The 23,540-nt window shown below is 44.8% G+C and overlaps 2 protein-coding genes across 5 annotated transcripts in view; both read left to right on the top strand.

Moving 5' to 3' along the window:
- The window catches only part of kalrna (kalirin RhoGEF kinase a), a gene marked incomplete at both ends in the record, with an annotated part of 177,190 nt that extends 167,456 nt beyond the window's left edge, over positions 1-9,734 (top strand). For all 4 annotated transcript variants that reach the window (XM_083921415.1, XM_083921416.1, XM_083921414.1 and 1 more), the window contains 12 exons: positions 1,800-1,965; positions 5,951-6,013; positions 6,244-6,271; positions 6,838-7,000; positions 7,130-7,251; positions 7,505-7,636; positions 7,732-7,893; positions 8,065-8,143; positions 8,244-8,295; positions 8,628-8,776; positions 8,876-9,014; positions 9,177-9,734. In XM_083921415.1, the coding sequence (XP_083777541.1) occupies positions 1,800-1,965; positions 5,951-6,013; positions 6,244-6,271; positions 6,838-7,000; positions 7,130-7,251; positions 7,505-7,636; positions 7,732-7,893; positions 8,065-8,143; positions 8,244-8,295; positions 8,628-8,776; positions 8,876-9,014; positions 9,177-9,734 (1,813 nt within the window). The remainder of the gene's footprint in view (positions 1-1,799; positions 1,966-5,950; positions 6,014-6,243; positions 6,272-6,837; positions 7,001-7,129; positions 7,252-7,504; positions 7,637-7,731; positions 7,894-8,064; positions 8,144-8,243; positions 8,296-8,627; positions 8,777-8,875; positions 9,015-9,176) is intronic.
- Positions 9,735-17,830: 8,096 nt separating this feature from the next.
- Positions 17,831-23,540, top strand: part of abcb6b (ATP binding cassette subfamily B member 6 (LAN blood group) b) — a gene marked incomplete at both ends in the record, with an annotated part of 34,959 nt that continues 29,249 nt past the window's right edge. Inside the window, 4 exons of the mRNA XM_083921091.1 lie at positions 17,831-17,890; positions 19,632-19,833; positions 22,607-22,699; positions 22,859-22,935. Of these exons, the coding sequence (XP_083777217.1) occupies positions 17,831-17,890; positions 19,632-19,833; positions 22,607-22,699; positions 22,859-22,935 (432 nt within the window). The remainder of the gene's footprint in view (positions 17,891-19,631; positions 19,834-22,606; positions 22,700-22,858; positions 22,936-23,540) is intronic.

Here is a 23,540-nt window from a genome sequence, read left to right as displayed (position 1 = left end):
GCTCTCAGTGTTTTTCTATAGGATTTCAATGTTTCCCAGTACTGGAGGCGGAGCTCATGATTGTCAGGTTCTCGGTGTTTCTCATTGGATAATTTCCGGAGTGTTTTTCTCAGACACCTGCAGTCAGAGTCAAACCACTTTTCGTTAGCTGAATTTGAACTTTGATACTCAGATTGTTTCAGATTGGAGAGCAATGCTGTGCTGTCAAATATGGAGTTAATATCCCGCACAGCCTGGTTCAGGCCGTCAGTGCTGTGGGGATAGGAGGTGGTGATAAAATGATCTAATTGGGATTGGACTGCTGGATGACCGATGGCTCTGTGGTAGTCATCCTTACTATTACTTGTCCATCTATAGGGTTGTTTGGAGGGGTTGAGTTTAACGGGCTCTGCTACATGGGGGTCAGTTGGTGTCTTCCTAAGGTATAGGGTTATTTTGCTGTGATCGGATAAGGGTGTGAGGGGGCTGACGGTGAATGCTCTTACACTGAAAGGCTCCAGGTCTGTAATACTGTAGTCCACAGTGCTGTTGCCAAGAGGAGAGCTGTGAGTGTAGAGACCAAAGGAGTCCCCTCGAAGCCGACCGTTGACGATGTACAGACCCAGCGTGCGACACAACTGCAGCAGTTGCTGCCCATTTCTGTTGACAGTTTTGTCGAAGTTGTTCCTGTTTTTGTGCGAAGGAGAGGGGATGTTGATCTGGCCAGGTATATGTCTGTCTCCTTGTGTGTTGATTAGATCTGATTCAGGGCCTGTTCTGGCGTTAAGATCACCACAGATCAGCACGTTTCCTTTTGTCTGGTAGAGGCTGATCTCATCTTCAAGGATGGAGAAGCTGTTTTCATTATAGTAAGGGGACTCTGATGGGGGAATATAGGCTGTACACATGAATATGTCTCTGTCTGTGGAGACCACCTCTTTTTTTATTTTGATCCAAATTGAGAAATCTCCTTTTTTGAGCAATTCAATTGAGTGAGTGAGGTTCGTCTTGTACCAGATCAACATCCCTCCTGAATCTCTGCCTTGGCTTACACTTCTCAGTTTAGTTGATGGGAATATTATTTCTCTGTATCCTAAAGGACAACCAGTGGGCATGTCTCCTCTATTCCAAGTCTCCTGCAAAACAATGATATCTGCATTTTTCAACTCTTTCTTAAAGTCTGGGGTCTTGCTCTTAAGGCCAAAAGCAGAAGACCTCAGACCCTGGATGTTCCAACATGAAATAACAAACGACTTAGATATCATTAGGTATTAGGTATTAAACTAAACATGTAGCTTTCTGTGGTAAAATGAGATAAACTTCCAATCCTTATTGTCAATAGACCTAATAATATTATAATCTCTCTCTCTCTCCCTCTCTCTCTCTCTAAACTCAGACTAGGGTCCTTCTGTCACTCTGTCCTTCCTCTCCTGTATCTAACGGACCAGGAGAGTCTGGCTGCAGCTTCAGGCAGCAGCCCTGTTAGGACCCTCTGCCACAATAGTGGTGTTATTGTATTTCAGCCTTATACACTTATAAATACTAGTAAACAGACGCTTCACACCTGTGTTCATCCTGGTCTAGATTCCCATTTGTGTGTAAAAGTACAATAAATAACAAAGATAAGAAGAGAGACGCAGTATATATTTAGGTTTTCATCTTATAAAACATGACATCACACGACAGGAGTATCAAACTTTCCAGCCATTGGCTACAGAGGGTTCTGAGAGAGTCTTGTCCTGACAGCCAGACTCCACTGGACCCCCGCTGCGCTTCTCTCTGATTGGCTGGTTGATGTTTCTTGTTCCTGTACCGTACAGGAAGTCTCTGTCATGGAACACACTGCGTGCCAGGAAGCGCGCTGAAGCCGCCAAGGACGTCTCCTCACTGGGGGTCAGAGGTCAGGAGAACGGCTTCCTCCGTAAACCCAAAGAAACCACCCCCCCTCCCACGCTCCCCTCCCCCGCCACCAGGGCGAAGGGCAAAGTGAGTAAAGCAGGCCGACGGCACACGCCGGCTGATTTCGTGTGTGCCCAAACCCAGTCACTCGCCCCACTTGGTTTTTAAGTTTCTTCCTAACCCCGTGTATGTGTGTGTGCACGCATGAGTGTGTGCAAACCTGCAAACACACAGTGTGTCTCTATTTGACCCCCAAGGTGGTTCTCAACCTGCAGCAGACACTTCTGGGATCAGTTCATGGATCAGGTTATTGGTCAAATGACCTTTGTATGGAACACTGACAGTATTTATTTATATTTATTTATTATTGTTATGTAGCTTAAGTGCCTGGTGAGACAAAAAGTGGTACAACAAAACTATTAAACCATACTACTAAGTCCTAAAGAATCTGAATCAGGTTTATTGCCAGGCATTTTCATTACAAGGAATTTGACTTGATTTGACGGTGCCTACATAAAAATAACCATGAACACAAGCAAACTAAACGTATAGCATTGAATTATATACATCAAATATAAGTGAGTGTGTTTGTATGACCAGTGCAGGTGGTAGTGTGCAAGTTAAAGTGTCCAGTGAAAGGGGGGTGTTAATATAACACCTTTGATTTGGGTACGTTAATATAACGTATGAGTTCCAGATGTCGTTATTATAACGAATGACCGTTAAGTGTCTTTAACAGAGATCCAAAGCCTGATGGCAGAGGGGAAGAAACTGTTCCTGTGGCGGGAGGTTTTGGTCCTGATGGAGCGCAGCCTCCGGGGAAGCCAGAGGGGGGCGGTTCAAACAGATAGTGACCAGGGTGGGAGGGGATCAGCAGCTATCTTCCTTGCTCTCCTCAGGGTCCTGGAAGAGTAGAGAGAAGGGAGAGAAGGGAGGTTGCAAGATGCAGTCGTACAGAATTGATAATCAGCACAATCAAGATGTGTAGCAACTGGTCTACAGCGTAACGTTTGCTTCAAAGTTCACAAAGAAAATACACGAAACCTTGTCGTGGACTTAACTCAAATCGACCAATCACAGTGATGCCATTGCAATACATTGATTCCAGTGCATAATGTTAAACGCTGGTGTGAACAGATCCACGGTTTAAGATGTCTGGGGTCAGTTTACACACGGGTAAAAAAAACAACTAAATAAGGAAGTGAAACTGACATAAATATGAGACGGTTGAGAACCATTACAGACTGCAAGTTTTATTTGAATCATTTTGTTTTACCCCAAACCCTGAAATGCACTGAATGGAAATAAAGTCTGATTTGTTTTTGTGTTTTTGCGTTGTGATTTATTTCCCTCCTCGTGCATGGATAGAGGTAGAATCCACTCACCTGTTGATTTAAGTTTGAATGTGTTTTTACTTTGCTGTGCTAACCAGTGGATTCCTGTAGTGGACTAACATTAAGTAGAAGAAAGGTGTTTAATGTGTGTTTGACAAAGGAGCTCTCCTTCCTTACAGATGAGGCTGATTTTTAACTACAAGGTTTAATTCTACAGAAAAAACATGAACACTTAATGCATCTAAATGCACAACCTTTATTCATCTGTATGACTACTGTTCGAATGTGTGAGAGTTCAGCTTTTTGCACCTATCCAACCTGAAAGGGTTTCTACTGTACGTGACATTTAGTCAGGTGTGTCGGTATCTAATGTCTGTGCAACTATGTAAAAGACATTTAAAGCCTGTGTACACTTAATATAAAACTGCTCTTTTCATGTGTATTAACAAAAGAAATGATAAATGCGAACATTGGTTCACTGCAGGACAAACTTTCAGATAAAGATCAGAGACTGTAAGAAAAATCTCTCCAATGGAATAAAACTCGATGGCACTCGACTTTGAAAAACTCAACAAGTAGTGATGTGATGTTCATGAACGAAACGGTTCTTTTGGACGGCTCTTTGGTGAGAACCAAAGGAACCGAGTCGCACTTGAGGAGTTCTTTGTTTTGTCGACAGGAGATCTGCTGTGCCGGCTCCTTCGCAAGCTCTAGTGCACCTTCCTCCCTCCTGGGGCACTGAAAACACACCAATCGCACTTTAATTGACACTTTTATCCAAAATGCGTGACTGACAGACAGACAGATATGCAATTAAATTTTATTTACAGTGCCAAATCATAACAAAAGGTATCTCTGTACACTTTACAGAGTAGGTAAAGACCACACTCTATGACTTAGTTATGATTTACAGAGACCCAACAATTCCCCCGTAGAGTACGGTGGCAACGAAAACCTTCACTATAACAGACAGGAACGTCAGACAGACCCAGCTCTGTGGAGGACGCACATCTGTCTTGCACAATGCCTGATAGATTTTTGCAGATAAAAGAAGTATTAGCAGTAAAGAACCGTGAGCCGTGAGAACCTGCTCCCTACAAAGAGCCGTAATTCCCATCAACACTTTCCAGAAATCATCATCAGGTCACTCAAGATAATCCACAGGTTGTGAGCGGTTTCATATAGGAACTATTTTCTTAACTAGACCTGCCAATCGTATCACCATGCAGGAGGAGCAGGGTTGCTCACAGTCGCTGGGTGAGGTTCTGCAAAAAGAAAATAGATCCCAGGTCTGTGGATCTTCAGTAACTGGGTCATGATTTCTGCAAAGAGACATTGCTGTTGAGCTTTTAAAGCGTGCTTTGAGCGCTGCAAGCAAAGTGCCATCTTATTCCATTATGTTGGATTGAAGGCAGCATCTCTACAGATATCTCCAACACGGGACAAGTCACACCACAACTATCTAGACTGATAAAAAGCAGGTGAGAGGAAAAATGTATGTTTGTCTTTTAAAGTGTAATCTGCCGTAAAAATCATCCCGTGGTCTTTTTCGTCACTTACGTACATCAAAAACACCATCGAGACAGTTTTTTCGTGGTAAAACTATTAACGGAGCCATCCCGGAGAGTTGCTAACAGCCGGACGACGCACCAATGGGCTCCCTCTTTTGGGATTCACTTTGGTAATCCACTTGAATGGACTTTACTATGAGAGGAGCTGGTACAGGGGCCAGTTTGTAAGTCTTTCAAAACACTTTTTTTTTCTTTTTAAAAGATTATTTTTTGGCCGTTTTCAGGACTTTTATTATATAGGAAGGACAGGAAATGGCATGAGAGAGAGGGGAGACACGCAGCACAGGGCCGCAGGTTGGATTCAAACCCACGGCTGCTGCCTGGAGGACCTTCAGCCTCTTTACACGCCCCTCAAAACACACTTTTAATAAACTCTGGGTTCACTAACTACGTTGTTGGTGCTTTGTTTGCTGTTTAGGGACTCTTCTCATGCTGCTGCAGAGGTTTGCTGTTATTTTCAGCAGTATTAGTGGTTAAAAAAGACGTTTAAATGCCTTCACCGTACTGCCTCGAGCTAACCAGTGTTAGCCACGTCCAGCTGTTAGCGACTCCCCCGGATTTCTCCGTTAATAGTTGTTTATAAAACCTTTCTCGATGGCTTATTTGATGTAAGTGTCCAAAACGACCATGAGATGATTTTGCGCCGGAATTACACTTTAAGGGTCATGAGTTTTTCTAGTAGCCAGAATCCAGTGGTCTTTGCGTGCACTTCTAGATCCGCAGACACTGTGGTGCTGATTGCTCCTTGTTAGTGCGGGGTTTGCCTCTCAATATGAAAGAGTTGGTCTCATGAGAACCACGGTGAGTATCCGCAGAACGAAGACGTGTCCTCAGAACAACCTTTTTCCTGGTTTCCTCTTCAGCCACAGCGTAATTAACACACACGGACACACTCCTAATCTCCCCTGCGTTCTCCTCACTTCCTTTCTCCTTTGACCTTTATTTCTCATATCTGAATTTCTCTTCTCCCTCTCCTTGTCTGCATCCCTCTGTTTCTCCTATCTCCTTTCCTTATTTCCCTCCTCGCACCCTCACCCATTACCTTTACGTCTTCTCTTCCTTTTTCACAAATCCTGTCTTCCTTGCTTCTCCGTGCTCCCTCCTCACCCTTTCAATCTCACTCTCTTCTCTCCCGTACTTTCCTCTTCCTCCTCTTCTCTCCACCAGGACGTTCACACTTCAGATGAGTCCGACTGTGATGATGACCTTGACCCAAAAACAGGAATGGAGGTACGCACTGTGTTTTGCTTGTTTTGTTGTTGGGGTGCAAGACTTGAATGGCGTTTCTAGACCAGTGTCTTCAGAAACATCTCAAACAAGTGGGACATCAGAGTTTTAAAATCTTAGTGTGGACAGGAAACATATGTTGATGTTTTTAAATAAACAAATAGTGTTCACTTTTAATCGAAATGACTGTTTAAAACTAATCCTCACTCAAACTTGAACCTCTTTTTTTCCAGCTTCTCAACCCAAACTTCATCCAAGAAGGTAAGAGACGCAATCTAAAGTACATATTGTCACATTTACATGTAGATTGTAGAGCAGGGGTGTCAAACTCAGGCCCGTGGGCCAAATCCAGCCCGTGGTGTGATTAGATTTGGCCCGCAAGATCATATGAAGGTTCTCTGAGAGCTGGTCCGCGAGTATAAAGCACATCCACGTCTACTTTTCTGTTAACAAACATGAGCATCCATGCTACCAGTCTCTGCAGACACACTTAATCCACCCCTCCCTAAAAACGACCAAAAGAGAGATGGAGGACAGGATCTTTCAGCAGATGATCTGTGTCTGAAAGGTAAAGAGCTGTTTGTCACCGTGGCTGTAACCAAAGAATCAAACAGAAGAAACACCACGACAAGAACAAGGAGCTGCACTGGAAAGGTTCAACGTTACACATCTGGAGAGAAGGAAAGACATGCACATCTGCAGTCTTTCTTTTTAAATTTGGCCCACTGTGAATTTGAGTTTGACACCACTGTGTTAGAGGATAAGTGCATTTCTGTAGAACTATAACTAGAAACTGGAGAATTTTGTGACGTGTCTCCTGCGTGCAGTGGCTCCAGAGTTCCTCGTCCCTCTGTCAGACGTGGTGTGTGCGTTCGGGGAGACCGTGGTCCTCTGCTGTAAAGTCTGTGGGCGACCCAAACCCTCCATCACCCTGAAGGGCCCCGACCAGAACCCGGTGACCAGCAACAACCGCTTCGCCATAGAGATCAGGTAACGGCAGGTGCATGTATGCAGCCAGACTAGTCACACCTTTCCGCTTGTCCTGTTCCTCTGCTCTCTTCCCATCATCTCTTCACCTCTTTCTCTCCTCTTAAATCCCCTCCTCTTCCTCCTCTCCAGGGATACGGGTGACATCTTGTTGAAGATCTGTAATCTGATGCCTCAGGACACGGGGATCTACACCTGCGTGGCCGTTAACGACCACGGCTCTGCCTCCTCCTCTGCCACCATTAAAGTGCAAGGTAACACACGCTCCATTCAAAGGAGCCTCCCCGTTATAAAACAGTAACCTCCGGACAGCACTAGATGGTTATTAAGGTGTAACGGTACACAAATATTTTAGTTTCTGAAGAATCCACATTCAGTCAAACCAGAGCAGCTGCTGGGGTAGTTATAGTTGATTTGATTATGTGTATGCTCATCTTTTTTATATATATTTATGGAAATATAATATAATATAAGCTAGTTTGCTTGATGCTTTTTTATCTCCTGCAGGTATCCCAGCAGCCCCGGGGAGACCCGTAGCTCAGGAGGCCAGCAGCACGGCGGTGATGATCCACTGGCCGCCACCGGCTTCATCCGCTCACTGCGCTGTCAGCAGCTACACTGTGGAGTACAGACAGGAAGGTGTGTGTGCGTGCGCGTGCATGTAAGACCAGGTGGATATTTGCTTTTGAAATACGCAGAGGTCAAAACTTTTTCCCCCTCTCTCTCACTCTCAGACTCGTTGCTATGGCAGCAGGTGGCCAGCAGCAGAGAGGAGTGCGTTCAGATCGACACGCTGATCCCCGGAGGTCACTATCAGTTCAGAGTGCGAGCCTCCAACCGCTGGGGGGTCGGCCCGCCCTCCGAGCCCTCAAATATGGTCACTCTGCCCAGCACCAGTTAGTCTACACACACACACACACACACACACACACACACACACACACACACAGACACAGACTTTATTAGAGCATCCTAAATGGAATAATTTGACTTTTTGTGACGTAGAGAAGGAGGAAAAAGTGTGAAAATGTAAGTTGAATTCAGTCTTCTGCTCTTTCTCTGTTCAGACTCCGGCTACGATGGGACGGGGATCCAGTGGAAAGAGAACTTTGAGTCGACCTTCTCTGAGATCTGTGAGATTGGAAGGTAAAATCATGTTTTTCCACAACCCAGACTCGATGTTCAGCCCAGTCGTGTGTTCTTTAGTTCAGCGTCTCTTCTCTTTGTTGCTCGCTCTTCTCAAAAGGGGGCGGTTTTCAGTGGTGAGGAAGTGTCTCAACAAGTCGACGAAGAAAGAGGTAGGACGCCCCCGACTGTTTGACTCTTTATATTCATTTAACTGAGGCTTTTGTCAAGTCATTTTTATGTGTTTAGGTGTTTTGAGCTACAGTGAGTCTGTTTCTGTTTTCCAGCTTTAATTTTATAACATTCTAAGTTAAAGTTTAGGTTTCAGTTTGATCTATTTTTGTTTTCTCAGATGCACTTAACATTTTTATCTGAAAACCAAGTAAAGGTTATTTTAGTATTAGTGTAGATTTTCGGTTGTTTTTATTATTTTCATTCTTTTCAGCTCCAGTAAAGATTGTGTTTATGTGTATTTGTATTTTTTTTGCGTTTGTATTCTGTGTAGGTTGCGGTTAAGTTTGTGAGTAAGAAGATGCAGAAGAAAGAGCAGGTGGCTCATGAGGCGGACGTCCTCCGACACGTGCAGCATCTCCAGCTGGTGGCGCTGTGGGACACATACGAGTCTCCCACCTCTCTGATGCTGATCCTGGAGCTGTAAGTCTGACTGTTGCACAGGGAACTGTCCTTGTTTCTCCTCCAAAACACTCAAGTTAAAGATTCGTGTGTGCGTCTGTGCTTGTGTGTGTGTGTCAGGCTGGAAGACGGCCGTTTGCTCGATTACCTCGTCGCCCACGATGAGCTGATGGAGGAGAAGGTGGCGTTCTTCATCAGAGAGACACTCGAGGCCCTGCAGCACCTTCATACCTGCAGAGTGGCACACCTGGATCTGAAGGTGAGTTGATCTTTCAGTCATCTTAGTTCAGAACATCTGTGCCTTGGAAATGTATTCTACTATATTATTATGTTATTTCCTTTTTGTTATTTTTAAGTAAACTTTATTAATATAAAAGAATGATCTTCCGTCTGATCCTGAACCCGCTTCTCTCTCCTGCAGCCTGAGAACATCATGGTGGACCTCCACTCTCCCACCCCGGGCGTTAAGCTCATCGATCTCGGCGATGCCATCCAGCTGTCCGCCCACCGCCGGTATGTCCACCTCTTGCTCGGAAACCCCGAGTTCGCTGCGCCCGAGCTCATCCGCGGCACGCCGGTCTCTGTCGCGACGGACGTGTGGAGCATCGGCGTGCTGGCTTACGTGATGCTCAGCGGCGTTTCCCCGTTTCTCGACGAATCGCCGGAGGAAACGTGCGTCAACATCTGCCGCCTGGACTTCTGCTTCCCGGACGAATACTTCCACGACGTGAGCCAGGCGGCGAGGGATTTTGTGTCCTCGGTGCTGCAGCAGGATCCCAGGAAGCGGCCGAGCGCTACTTCCTGTCTGCAGCACCCGTGGGTGGGCCGCGGGGGTGCGCACGGTGGGGAGTACTCCAAGACGCCCCTGGACACAACGCGCTTGGCCACGTTCATTGACCGTAGAAGACAGCTGCACGATGTTCGGCCCATCACTAATATCAAAGGGCTGGTGAGCAGCAGCATGGGCAACACGCTGTGACGGAGAGGAGCTCTGAGTGTTCGAACGCTCGATGATAACCCGTCCGTGACCCCCAGGTCACCCACAATAACATTACAATATATCTGAAGCATTTAATTATCTTTAGTATTTATTAATGTGTGAGTGAGAAAGGGATTTGGTGTCTGAATCCTTTCCTTTGGTTCGAGATTTACTTCACTAGGCCACTCCGTCACCACTAAACCAAACGTACAAGCGGGCGAAAGAATTCAAATTTATGGCTGTAAAATATTGAATTACTGACAAACGTTTCATCTGGTCTTCGTCGACCTGATACCAACCATTACATATGAAGCAGGTCCCATAAAACTGCCTAGGACCCCCTTATATAACCCTATAAAAACCCAAAGAAATTACCTCAAAGCAGAGAAAAACGAGCATTTAGAAAACTCACTGTGAGCAGGCATAATGACGACATATTAGTTTATATTTGTATTGTTTATTTTTCCAGGGACAGATGATATATCAGAGGCGAGAGCGAATCTTGTCTCGTTCACTTGGATCTGCAGAAGGCTGCTGGTGCTGTTGCTCAGGAACACTGGAGCATCTTATTTATCTTATTTTACCATCCGTGCTCGGCGAACAGAACTGAATATATCAAAACGCTTATGTGAGTTTCTGAGCAGCAAAAAATGGAAATGTACTTTGTGACAAAACTGCTAACGTTTTATTTGATTTGAAATAGCACCTTGAGGAACTCCTATGTGTACGGAAGCCCTGACAGGCAAATGAAAAATCATTTTTTCTAGTGATCCATTTTTCTAAGTCTTATCTAAATTGTTTTAAAGTTCATCTCATCTTCAGCCTCTTATCCGGGGTCGGGTCGTGGGGGCAGCAGCTTTAGCAGGGGACCCCAAACTTCCCTTTCCCAGGCCACATTAACCAGCTCTAACTGGGGGATCCTGAGGCGTTCCCAGGCCAGTGTGGAGATCTAATCTCTCCACCTGGTCCTGGGTCTTCCCCGAGGCCTCCTCCCAGCTGGACGTGCCTGGAACACCTCCCTAGGGAGGCGCCCAGGGTTCATCCTTACTAGATGATCCTGAACCACCTTAACTGGCTCCTTTCAACGCAAAGGAGCAGCGGCTCTACTCCGAGTTCCTCACGGATGGATGCTCGTACATGTGCAAACGCCTTTTACAAAAGCCCACCTCTCCCAAACGGGCCGTGGTCGGCAAGCGTGCCTAAGCCAGGCGCAATTCGGTTGCACTCACACTGGTCAAATGAACTAGGCTTTACCCGTGAAACCTGTTTGGGCACGGTACGGATGGACAGTGTGAGTGCGCCCTATGTTTATTTCCTGTTGCAGTGTATGTGACATCAACTGACGGGAAGTTAACAAGGACCCGAGATGTTGGACCCCAACAGCTCGGGTCCTTGGTAGTGGTGCACTCTTGTGGCCAAAATGAGACAACAAACAAAAAATTCACCTGCAAAAAAATGTTTGGATCAGAATCATTTGCCTCTCAGGGCTTCCATACATTAAGGATCAAAGAGTCTAAACTGTTTCAAAGGAGAGTCTGACTGATCTCAACCAACAGATGCATCAGAAGAGCTAGAAAATGTACGACTTGTTATCGTTGGTTTCGTTCTTATCCTGGGTCAATGTCTTGCTCGAGAACACTTTGACAGAACTACTAGACTTTAGGGATAGATCCTGGAGGTGTTGCTACATTGAGCCTGTCTCACACACTAGCTTCAGTAACAAAGACAGCTGTTATTTCAGGAATAGTTATTTGAGGAACATTTCAGCAAAGCCATCAAGAAAACTGTAGGAAATAATGAGATGTAGGCCGGACGAGCAGATATTTCACTTGATAGCGTGGATGTTGAATATGCAAATAAGTCCACATCCCCGCTACGTTCTTCTTGCTTGTCCAAAGCGCTTGAGTCAAATCCTCTCCACATAGGAAATAATAAATTATCAAGGTCTCTCCTATGGGCAGAAAGCAAAAAAAAAGAACTTAAAAAGGATGTTTAACTCCTGCCTATTTGGTGTGAGGCCTAACAGCGTTTACCTTTAACAACTGCAGCTGGGATTCAAACCACCCACGTGGAAAGCTCCTTGGACTGGATGCAACAGCACTGAACCCTTGCTGCGACTGAAATGCCTTTTAATTTATTGAATGTTTATTTATTTCGGGTGAGAGTGAAATATTTGCAACGGGGGCCCGGAGCAGTCTGGTCCGCGTTAAGCGAGGCTGACATTAGGGCGACTAAATCAAACCGAGCTGAAGTCATTGCTGCAACAGCCGCTGGAACGTGCAGCTGCAGAGTTTGTGGTGATTAGTGTAATAGAGAACTGCTGGAGTTTACGTCGAATCACTGACTGAACTGAACTGGACAGGGTTAAAATGGGAAGTTGTAGCATCACTACACGGACGGAAGATGAGAAAATGAACCTTGAGGAGTAAACGAAGGACTTCTGGACCTTTACGCAGGCAAAGACGAGACTGAAAGCCTTTCTGTAGGAAGCCTACTTTGTTCGTATCACTGTTTACAAATACTTTGTCCAAAAAAATGCTTAGGTAGTTTACAGAAAATGTAGAATAATCAGGGAAAACCTGCATGTAAATCCACCAGGGACGGTTTAGAAATCAGGTTAGGAAAATGTCTGTTTCTTGAACAAAAATCCTGTGACTATTGGTGTTAAGGTGGGAGGTGAACTCCACCCTGAAAGTTTCTCTGTTTGTACATTTGTCTGTCAGCCACTGTGGCGAGTCACCGACTGTAGTGTTTGGGTCCCGTTCATTTGTCTTGTAAAATAGTTCCTGTGGCTGCAGACAGACGAGTCTGTTTACTGTCTTCTCCTGTTTCTACTGATGAATGTAAAAAAATGTAGAATGTGTTCTGCCATCACAAGTGCTGTCCTCTGCTTTCACCAAATGCTTTTACGCTTTCACAGTGCACCCTTCTGACCATTTTCACCCCCCCCCCCTCCGCAAGCATTTAGTGTACAGTGACAGCATTTATTTTCATGCAGCCTGGGATGCACAATGGTGCAACTTCACCTTTTGAATCCTCCCGCTCCACGCATTGTGATATGAAACAGTGGTTGCAATGAATCCAATGAGCACCGCAGGGGGGAGCGACTAACAATGGCGGGACTAATGCCACTGTCCGTGTCAAGCTGTGTTCACTAAGCTGGCATGGCTTCTCAATTTCGCCCCCGACATCGTACATGTGCAAACGCGCTTTACAAAAGCCCACCTCTCCCAAACGGTCCGTGGCCGGCAATCGGGCCGCAGTTGGCGCGGTTCGGTTGCACTCACACTGGTCAAACGAACTAGACTTTACCCGTGAAACCTGTTTGGGCACGGTACGGATGGACAGTGTGAGTGCGCCCTAAGTTTATTTCCTGTTGCAGTGTATGTGAAGGACATCAACTAACGGGAAGTTAACAAGGACCCCAGATGTTGGACCCCAACAGCTCGGGTCCTTGGTAGTGGTGCACTCTTGTGGCCAAAATGAGACAACAAACAGAATTCACCTGCGAAAAACTTATTTTTTTTCAAAATTAGAAAATTGATTGAAGTGAAAAAAAACACAGGGGAAATGTTTAGATCAGAATCAGATCAGTTTGTTTTTACTCTGCTCCACTAAAGGGAAACTTTGCTGATCCCCAACCAGCTCTGTATCTTTACAGCGTGGCCGTTACACGCAGGAGGAAAAGTCTAAGTCACGTCACCCGCCGGCGAGTGAATGGGGAGTTCCGTTCAACGTTCAACGTTCATCCGCACACAATATCCACACTGCATTGCCTCCACAGAAATTGAGGAGGCAATGTTAGACTGAAGATGGAAACGGAGTGTCACAAGTTGATAATATCAGTCAAATCCAGTACAACAGCATGCATCCAAATCTGTAAAGTGTAAAATATTTGTGTTTATCAGTGCAGCTGTAATGAGATCTATTCAGGTACCAGTGACTCAGCAGAGCGCTCTACTGTTTCTTCTGTTTCATCTTCTCAGCAGTGATTCTGGAAAGTGTCAGCTTCCTAAAGGGAAACCTGACTTTCTCTATCCTAAGGGGTTATCTAATCACCAAGCATGGCGGCGTACTCTGTTAAACATTACGCTACAGCATTCATTTTAACATGTTTTATTCATCTCCTCCTAATACACGGAACAGCTTTGTGTTAAATGGTTAAAAATAAAAAGCCGATTATTTTCTTGTAAAAACTATTAACGGGGAATTCCGGTCGCTAACAGCCGGACGTGGCTAACACTGATTAGCTCGGGGCAGTACGGTGAAGGCATTAAAACGTCTTTCTATTCACTAATACTGCTGAAAATAACAGCAAACCTCTGCAGCAGCATGAGAAGAGTCCCTACACACAAAACAAAGCACCAATGGGCTCCTTCCTTTGGGATTGACTTTGGTAATTCACTGTAATGGACTTTACTATGAGAGGAGCTGGTACAGGGGCCAGTAGGTAAGTCTTTTAACACTCTTTTAATAAACTCTAGGTTCACTAACTACGTTGTTGCTGCTTTGTTTTGTGTGTAGGGACTCTTCTCATGCTACTGCAGAGAAGTAAAACATCTTAAAACATCACGTTTAATGCCTTCACCGTGCTGCTTGAGCTAATCAGTGTTAGCCACATCCGGCTGTTAGCGACTCTCCAGAATATCTCTGTTAACTGTTCATCAAATTAGCCATCGAGACCATTTTTTCGTGTATGAATGTATTTGCCGTAAAGGACCCTGGGATGATTTTAAACTGGAATTTCCCTTTAAGAGGCTGCAGTCCGTCTCTGCTGGTTTCCTTTATCGTCTAAAGAGCCTGAGCCCTTTATTTACTCTGTTTACATCTCAACTGTCCTCTGCATTCTAGTATTTTAGCCTAGCACTCAGGGTCTTCATCAGGTATAAGGAATAACTTCAAAAGGCATAATATTTGAGCAACTCACCGGAATATTTCAGCTTTACTGAAGTCTGTACGTCTGTTTTGACTGTTCTGGACTGTTACTGGCAACGGACAAATACAAATCTGACAATGCAGCAGTATTCTTAAGTATGTATAGTCCTGTCTAAAGCCAGTACAGCTTCACCCTCCGGTTTGACCGCAGCAGAGGCTTGGATTTAACTCTCTGAAGAACAGAGCGGATCTGTTGCCTGTCTGAACTACGTGACATCTGAACGAGGGATGCTTTTGTGTTGAATCCGACAACAAGTCATTTTTTAGTGATTTTTCAGTAAATTAGAAAGCCTTTTTATTCTTGTTTCATGATGTAGTTTAGGGGATATTTATAAGTAGAACATCTCTAGTCTTGAGTCTGTAGTGTGGAGGAATAATGAGGCCTTCCAGTCAGATCCTGGACCTTTTCTGAGCATGTTAAGCTGAATTTAGACCCGATTCACGCCTGTTTTTCCAACACAACCTCACACCTAAACAACAGGTCGTGTGCTCATGACTCCCAAACTGACATATACTGCATGTTGGGAAACATAACTAGGTTTAGGGAACAAAACATGGTTAGGGTTCAAAAAGATCCTGGTTTGGCTCAATTGTTTTTCCCACAAGACACAAATGAGCGTCACTTTAATGAATGCATCAGTTATTATAATCCAATATATCAGAGCTCTCCTACGTGAAAGTCCTGTGTTTATGTGATCAGCCACACCAGCCTCGTCCCTACGCAGACTTTGGGGCTCTTACTTCCTCCTTTGGTCCCGTCGTTTCCAGTGGCCCGGAGAGTTCACCGTCTAACGACAAACATACGTTGGTTGCTGTAAACTTCTTGCACAATCAACCTATACAAGAATTTGTTGGCTGAACTGGTTTTAATTTAAATACACGTGTGTTAAGGTATCTAGATCTGATCACCATCTGTGATGGTATAAATAACAAACCCCAGTGTAGAAATACTCTAGTCATAAGTAAAAGTCCTGCATTCAAACTTCAACAAGAGAAGGAGCACAAGCATTAACGTCACAATATGCTTTAGGTAACGAGTAAAAGTGCTCACTATGCAGACTGGCTCATATTCTGATTGGATAGGATTACAATAATTGATGCATTCATTAAAGTGGCGCTCATTTGAAGCGTAATTCCGGCGCAGAATCATCCTTACATATATCAAATAAGCAATCAAGACAGTTTTGTTCATGTAACAACTATTAACAGAGAAATCCGGTAGAGTCGCTAACAGCTGGACGTGGCTAACAGTGATTAGCTCGGGGCAGCACGGTGAAGGCATTCAAACGTCTTTTTTAACCACTAATGCTGCTGAAAATAACAGCAGACCTCTGCAGCAGCATGAGAAGAGTCCCTACACACAAAACAAAGCACCAACTACGTAGTAAGTGAAGAGGGTTTTAAAGACTTGCCTACTGGCCCCTGTACCAGCTCCTCTCATAGTAAAGTCCATACGAGTCAATTACTTTGATTTATGTGTAGGTACTCTTCTCATGCTGCTGCAGAGGTCTGCTGTTATTTTCAGCAGCATTAGTGGTTAAAAAAGACGTTTTAATGCCTTCACATACTGCCCCGAGCTAATCAGTGTTAGCCACGTCAGGCTGTTAGCGCCTCGATGGCTTATTTGATGTATGCAGGTGCCGAAAAAGACCATGGGATGATTATGCGTCGGAATAACACTTTAAATTACTTTGTATACTGTCGGGTTAGGCTTGTAAAGTTCCCCCCTGCGGATCGATAAAATCGTATCCAAACCTCTAACTTATTTGTTTGTTATGTTTTGTATTATGAATCTGAATCTACAAAGTAACTACACTTTTATCAAGTTAATGTTTGGGATATAAAGTACAGTATTTGTGTCACTGCAGTGTTATTAACCCCTCTAATCAGACCTTTTCTGTCAAAGAGCCTCAGATCTTCCTCACAGAGTTACACTTCAGGCCGACTGCCCCGGTACCCCAATCCCACAATGCATCTGTCATGGCTTGGTGAGCCGCGTAGCACCATGGTGGCTCCACCCTGTTGAATGCTAACCTGTGCTGTATCCTGATCGTGTTCATGCTGAGCTTTGTCCATAGATGAACGTTAATGCTGATGGCTTCATGTTGCTGTGCGAAGCGGCACACTTCTGTTCTCTTCTTACTCCATACGCTGGTTTGTTACTCTTTACTAATAAAGAACCTGCTTGTTTGTATTTTTTCCTCTTTCTGTCTCGTTCTCTTAAACCACCTGGTGAAGGGTGTGTGCCCGTGAGTGTGTGTGTGTGTGTGTGTGTGTGTGTGTGTGTGTGTGTGTGTGTGTGTGTGTGTGTGTGTGTGTGTGTGTGTGTGTGTGTGTGTGTGTGTGTGTGTGTGTGTGTGTGTGTGTGTGTGTGTGTGTGTGTGTGTGTGTGTGTGTGTGTGTGTGTGTGTGTGTGTGTGTGTGTGTGTGTGTGTGTGTGTGAGTGTCTGTGAGTGAGTGTGAGTGTGTGTGTGTGTGTGTGTGTGTGTGTGTGTGAGAGTGAGCGAGCGGTTGGTTTGGCCACAGTGGTTTTTGTGCAACTTTACATCTTTCAAATACTGTAAGGCACCAAATCAGACAGTGATCACAGAGACTGTGTGTGTGTGTGTGCGTGTGTGTGTGTTTGTGTGTGTGTCCGTTCGTATCCACTGGGTGGTGCCATGACGCTTTACACTCTGGTTAAAGGGATAGTTTAGCTATAAAAATCTTTTATATATATATACAATATATATATATCATTCAAAACATCTGACTTTGAAACTTAGAAATATTCAAGGCTATTTGTGACATTGCACACATACATTCTCTATCTCTCTCTCTCTCACACACACACACACACACACACACACACACACACACACAGGCTTAACACACTTCTGTTGTGTTTTGAGCTTTCAGTTTATTGTAGCTGTGGTCAGCATTTTGTTTTGAGGTGTGTGTGTGTGTGTGTGTGTGTGTGTGTGTGTGTGTGTGTGTGTGTGTGTGTGTGTGTGTGTGTGTGTGTGTGTGTCAGTCACAGCAGGGTAAACTCTGAGGCAGCTCCAGTTAATGAAGTATTTGCTGTTAATCCTGTGACTGTAGGACGTGTGTGGTTTGTTTCGTGGTTCTGCTGCTGAAGGAATGAGCTTTACCCCACAGTGAGGGAACTGAAGGCGAGTCAGATGGCCGACGTCACTGCAAAGAGTGAAGGCGGAGGTAAAAGAGGAGTCGTGAATGTCGAGGTAAGTTCATTCATGGGATTTTTTCCGAAGTCTTCTGTAAGTTTAGTTCAACAGATTTAGATTTTCTTTCCACAGTCGACCTTGTAGGTTTTCGACACATAAAACATAACTTCTCTGTGACGCTGAAGCCTCTATGTGAGATGAATCTAGAGAGATAGAATCTACATACTCTAGATATGTTCCTGATGTCGTAATTATGAATGTCAGTGTACAAAGAATGAGCTCTGGTTCATGCAGTCTTGCTTTATACAACATATTAACATTTTAGTGCACATACGCACCTTTAGTGAAGCTATTTTACAAATGAACATCATTCAAAGTTATGCAAAAACCAAAGTAATCATAAGGATTGCTGATCAAACACAAGATACTGTACAGGAAATCAAATGGCATAATCCAGCCGCATGACTTTTCAACGGGGCAGTCAATCCATCGCTCGTCCAAAAGGTTCTCCAGAATCTGGAGTGAAGCCGTGAGATGTGAGACTAAGAAAAATCTAAATTCTAAAATGAGTTAGTTTTACGCATATTTTTGATCAGTTCGACTGAAAAGATGATTCGATTTGTTTTGAATGGTAAATCATGACTTCATCGGAGAGACTTCCCCTTCCCGTGAACTTTATTACAGTAAAAAAATGCATGGTGGTGAACAGCGAAAAACATCTTTTTTTAAATTTTAATTTGTCAATTTGAAAGTGGGTGACACGGTGGAATGGTGGTTAGCACTGTAGCCTCACAGCGAGAGGGTTCCTGGTTCGAATCCCGGCTGGGGTCCATCGGTGTGGAGTCTGCATGTTGTCCCCGTGTCTGCGTGGGTTTTCTCCGGGTTCTCCGGTTTCCTCCCACAGTCCAAAGACGTGCAGGTGTTCGGTTCATTGATGACTCTAAATCACCCGTAGGTGTGAATGGTTGTCTGTCTCTGTTCGTCTCTATGTGTCCTGTGATAGACTGGCGTCCTGTCCAGGGTGGACCCCACATCACGCGCGACCCTGACAGGGACAAGAGGTTAAGGATGAATGAATGAATGAATGAATTTAAACATAATTTTGCGAATCAAGAAAGTCAAAATTACTTGTAGTTGTGTCATGGTATCACACTTAGTTTTGTGTTAAACCGCTCTTTCTTCCCGCACATTATAAATCACCTTGCTTGATAGCTAGCTAACTTAGCCACGCCAAGCTTAAGGCCTTTTAAACATAACACTGCAGAGCTTTATTATTTATCCACCACAAGTTGCTTTCTGTCAATAAGCTTGATCTTGATTTATAGAAATAAAGTCTTGATATTCGACCATTTGATAAATGACTTGCTTCACACGTAGCGTTAGCATGCTAAGTGTGAGGATCCCATCGTTTTCCTGCTCTTCCTGCTGATCGCCTACCGCACCTCTTATTTCCTGTATTTTGTCTTCTTCAACCTATAAAAACTTAGTTATTGGTTCTTTATCCTGTTGCTAGCAGACAGAATTGACAAGAAGACACCTTAATGCAATACATAGTCAATGGAGAGTGATGAATTACTGTTGTTTTACTCTTTTCATTTGAGAAAATTAGGCGAAAATCAACTTCTGGTTCAGTCTGAACTCACTTCTTGAGCTGTAAAAAGTAAGAAAAGTCTAGTGCATATTTACACAAAAAAAAGAAACAAGGCATTTTATTTATATATATTAAAAAAAATACGCAGAAGAATAGAAATAACATACATAATAAAAACCCATATTCTGACTTCTTCTTTCCATGCAGATCCAACACCCCTCCTCTCCCTCACCGTCTTCATCCTTCCCGTCTGTGTGGCAAGGCTTCGGAAGGAAGGTGCGGCTGTTACTGCCATACGTCTGGCCCAAAGGCACCCCGGCGCTGCAGGGACTCGTGCTCCTGTGTGTGGGTCTACTGGCAGCAGAGCGGCTGGTTAATGTGCTGGTGCCTGTTTACTCCAAGAACATTGGTAAGCACCTTTAAGAACAGAGGAGTCATAATGGACCCGGGTCCTTCTTAGTTCACTTAATGTTCAGTTTAAACTGAGAGACTCCTTTTCTGCATTTCACTGTCCAAACTGTAGATGGCAGTGTGCTCAAGGTTTCTGAAGTGTGGTCTACCTTGTTCTCTTACGTCCTTGATTGATTGTGTGTCCATAGTGTGTTTGTGCCCTCTGGGTTGTCAGGATGTCCAAACGGCAGAAGTTTGACCAGCGTTTAAAGAAAGTTTGCCTTTTGCACATCCATAGCTGGTTGTGACTTAATTTCAACAATTACTTTGCCTTTTAGCACCTTTCATGGACATAAAAGTGAAGTTTAAACGCTGAAGCAATTGTGAAACCACTTATGAAAGACAAATATTCATTCATTCATTCATCTTCAACCGCTTGTCCCTGTCGGGGTCGCGGGGGGCTGGAGCCGATCCCAGCTGACATCGGGCGTGAGGCAGGGTCCACCCTGGACAGGACACCAGACACGGGGAGAACATGCAAACTCCACACAGAAGGGCCCCAGCCGGGATTCTAACCTGGAACCCTCTTGCTAAGAGGCGACAAATGCTAACCACCACACCATATGAATTAGTGAATTTATTGTAAAAGAAAAAGAAAGTAAAAATAGGGTAAAAAAAACATAAAGCCAATTAAATTCAAAGCCCAACAACAACTGAATCGATCCAAAGTAACAAGTGTTTAAAAATGTCGACTAGAGTTCGTGAACGTAACTACACAAAAAAGACGCGAAGGCCGGTGTAGTCATTTGTTATGAAACAGTTCAGCTGCCGTGGGAGGAGGAAGTGACCTTCATTTTTCAGAGGGGGTGTCATCATTTGCCAGAGTCTTTTGTACCCTATTTTGTACACAGGACCGCGTCCACCACGAGGCAGCGACCCAGAAGTCTCCACTTCAGAGGAAGTCAGCATTCAGTTTGTCTTCAGCTACTTTTCCCCCTTTAGAAAACCGGCCGTTTGGCTTTTGGAGCGACATGAAAGTGGAAGCCAGTGCGGCGAGAATGAAGCTGTGCGCGGCTTTGTGTGATGAGGAAGGCGTGGAGGAGTCAGCGGGGGGATTGTGTGTGTGTGTGTGTGTGTGTGTGTGTGTGTGTGTGTGTGTGTGTGTGTGTGTGTGTGTGTGTGTGTGTGTGTGTGTGTGTGTGTGTGTGTGTGTGTGTGTGTGTGTGTGTGTGTGTGTGTGTGTGTGTGTGTGTGTGTGTGTGTGTGTGTGTGTGTGTGTGTGTGTGTGTGTGTGTGTGTGTGTGTGTGTGTGTGTGTGTGTGTGTGTGTGTGTGTGTGTGTGTGTGTGTGTGTGTGTGTGTGTGTGTGTGTGCGTGCGTGCGTGCGTGCGTGCGTGCGTGTGCGCGCGCACGCGGAGGGTTTTCTGGGAGGTCACCCCTCCTGCCAGTCATGCTTAGCCGGCATTAGCTGCCTTTTTCGTGGAGTTAACACACCGGTACAACGGACGTTTTGTCTCTGGGTCCGACCCCGCCTCCCCCCCCTCCGACTCCAGGACCCGATGCCAAAGAGTTGAAAATACCCCCCACTGAAAACACACACTAGAAAGTTAAAGAATGTAGAATACACACATTTCTTTATTCATTTTTCCCCCTTTTTTTAAATCTCATTTTCTCACCATGTCTGTCTCTCTGTCTGGAGCCTCAGTTTTCCTTCTCTTCCTCCTCCTCCTCTTCTTCGTCTGTCTGTTTTTTTTTCATTTCATCCTGATTCCCAGCACTTGGTAATGAATGTGAATGAGATTGTGTCTGTGTCGCAGAAGGGGGAGTGTGTGAAAGTGCTCATGCTCGTGAAAGTATTCAGTACCACAGTGTAGAAATAGCTACTCTACAAGTAAAACAAACAAAAAAATGTACTTAAGCAAGAGTATGAGCACCAAAATATATTTAAACTACCAAAAGACTCGATATGCGGAACGGGCTATTTTACTGATGCATTAAAGGTCCCGTATTGTAAAAGGTGAGTTTTTTATTATTAAGCAGGTGGAGGTGCTATTTAAATACTGTAAAAGTATCAAAACGCTCAATCCACCGAGAGATACACACAGTCCGTATTCAGAAACTGCGTCTTTAAACGCGCTGTCACGACTGCAATGGCGGTGCAGAGACGCATAGAGCACAGATGCAGAAGACGTGGAAACACTGACCAATCAGAGCAGACCTGGCCTTTTTCAGGATCATCTAGTAAGGATGCCCCCTGGGTGCCTCCCTAGGGAGGTGTTCCAGGCACGTCCAGCTGGGAGGAGGCCTCTGGGAAGACCCAGGACCAGGTGGAGAGATTAGATCTCCACACTGGCCTGGGAACGCCTCAGGATCCCCCAGTTAGAGCTGGTTAATGTGGCCCGGGAAAGGGAAGTTTGGGGTCCCCTGCTGGAGCTGCTGCCCCCGCGACCCGACCCCGGATAAGAGACCGAACAAGAGATAGAGAAGAAAACAAGACAAAAAACAGTAACAACAACAACAACACAAAACAATATATAACAGTGTGGCTCTTGACGTTGTGTGAATTGGTGCGAGCTACTTTATTCTCGCTTTGCAGAGCGAGGGCTGTGGATGAACACCATATTTTTTCACACACGGACAGATAGCGGACCACAAGGAAATATTCGCTGAATTTGTCAAAAAGTGCACTGGGTTAAAATTGCAGACTTTCCCTTTTTACGTTTAATTTCACCTTTAATGTGTCAATTATGAATGTGTGTGTGTGTGTGTGTGGGTGCGTGCACGCGTGCGTAGTGAATGAGCTCTCTGCAGGAGGCGGCTGGACCTCGCTGATTGCCACGGTCTGCATCTACACTCTGCTCAAGTTCCTACAGGGAGGAGGGGCAGGTGTGTGTTCATATACAGAGCAATGTGTGTATGTGTGTGTGTGGAAAATACAAGATGTTCATATCAATACAATCTACCCCCGTGTGGTTTGGAGTGAATGTGAGCGTGAAGTCATTTGGCCTCTTCCTCCCTCTCTCTCTCTCTCTCTGTTCCTTGTAGGTACCTCCGGTTTCATCAGCAACCTCCGTCAGTTCATGTGGATCAAAGTTCAGCAGTTTACCAGCCGAGGCGTTCAGGTACAGCTCTGGCAGCTCTTATTTGACTTCACCTGTATGTTCTTTCACTTTAATGTCAGACTACGTATTTAGGTCATCATTTCTATCTGTTATAAAGTGAGATGGGTTAGGGTTATTGCTTAAATGAAGTCTCTTATGTGTAAAGTAACAATTAACTAAACCGGCCACTTTATTAGGTACACCTGTCCAACTGCTCGTTAACGCAAAGTTCTAATCAGCCAATCACACGGCAGCAGCTCAGTGCATTCAGGCATGTAGACATGGTGAAGAGGACGTGCTGCAGTTCAAAGCGAGCATCAGAACGGGGAAGAAAGGTGATATACGTGACTTTGAACGTGGCGTGGTTGTTAATGCCAGACGGGAGCTCTGAGTGTTTCACAAAATGCTGATCTACTGGGATTTTCACGCACAACCATCTCTAGGGTTTACGGAGAATGGTTCCAAAAAGAGGAAAGATCCAGTGAGCGGCAGTTCTGTGGGCGCAGATGCGGTGTTGATGCCAGAGGTCAGAGGAGAACGGCCAGACTGGTTGGAGCTGACAGAAAAGCAACAGGAACTCAAATATCCACTGGTTCCAACCGAGGAATGCAGGAGAGCATCTGTGA

The sequence above is a fragment of the Echiichthys vipera genome (genome assembly GCF_963691815.1).
Source record: "Echiichthys vipera genome assembly, chromosome: 10".
NCBI lineage: Eukaryota > Metazoa > Chordata > Actinopteri > Perciformes > Trachinidae > Echiichthys > Echiichthys vipera.
This window is presented reverse-complemented; position numbering and strand designations above follow the sequence as displayed.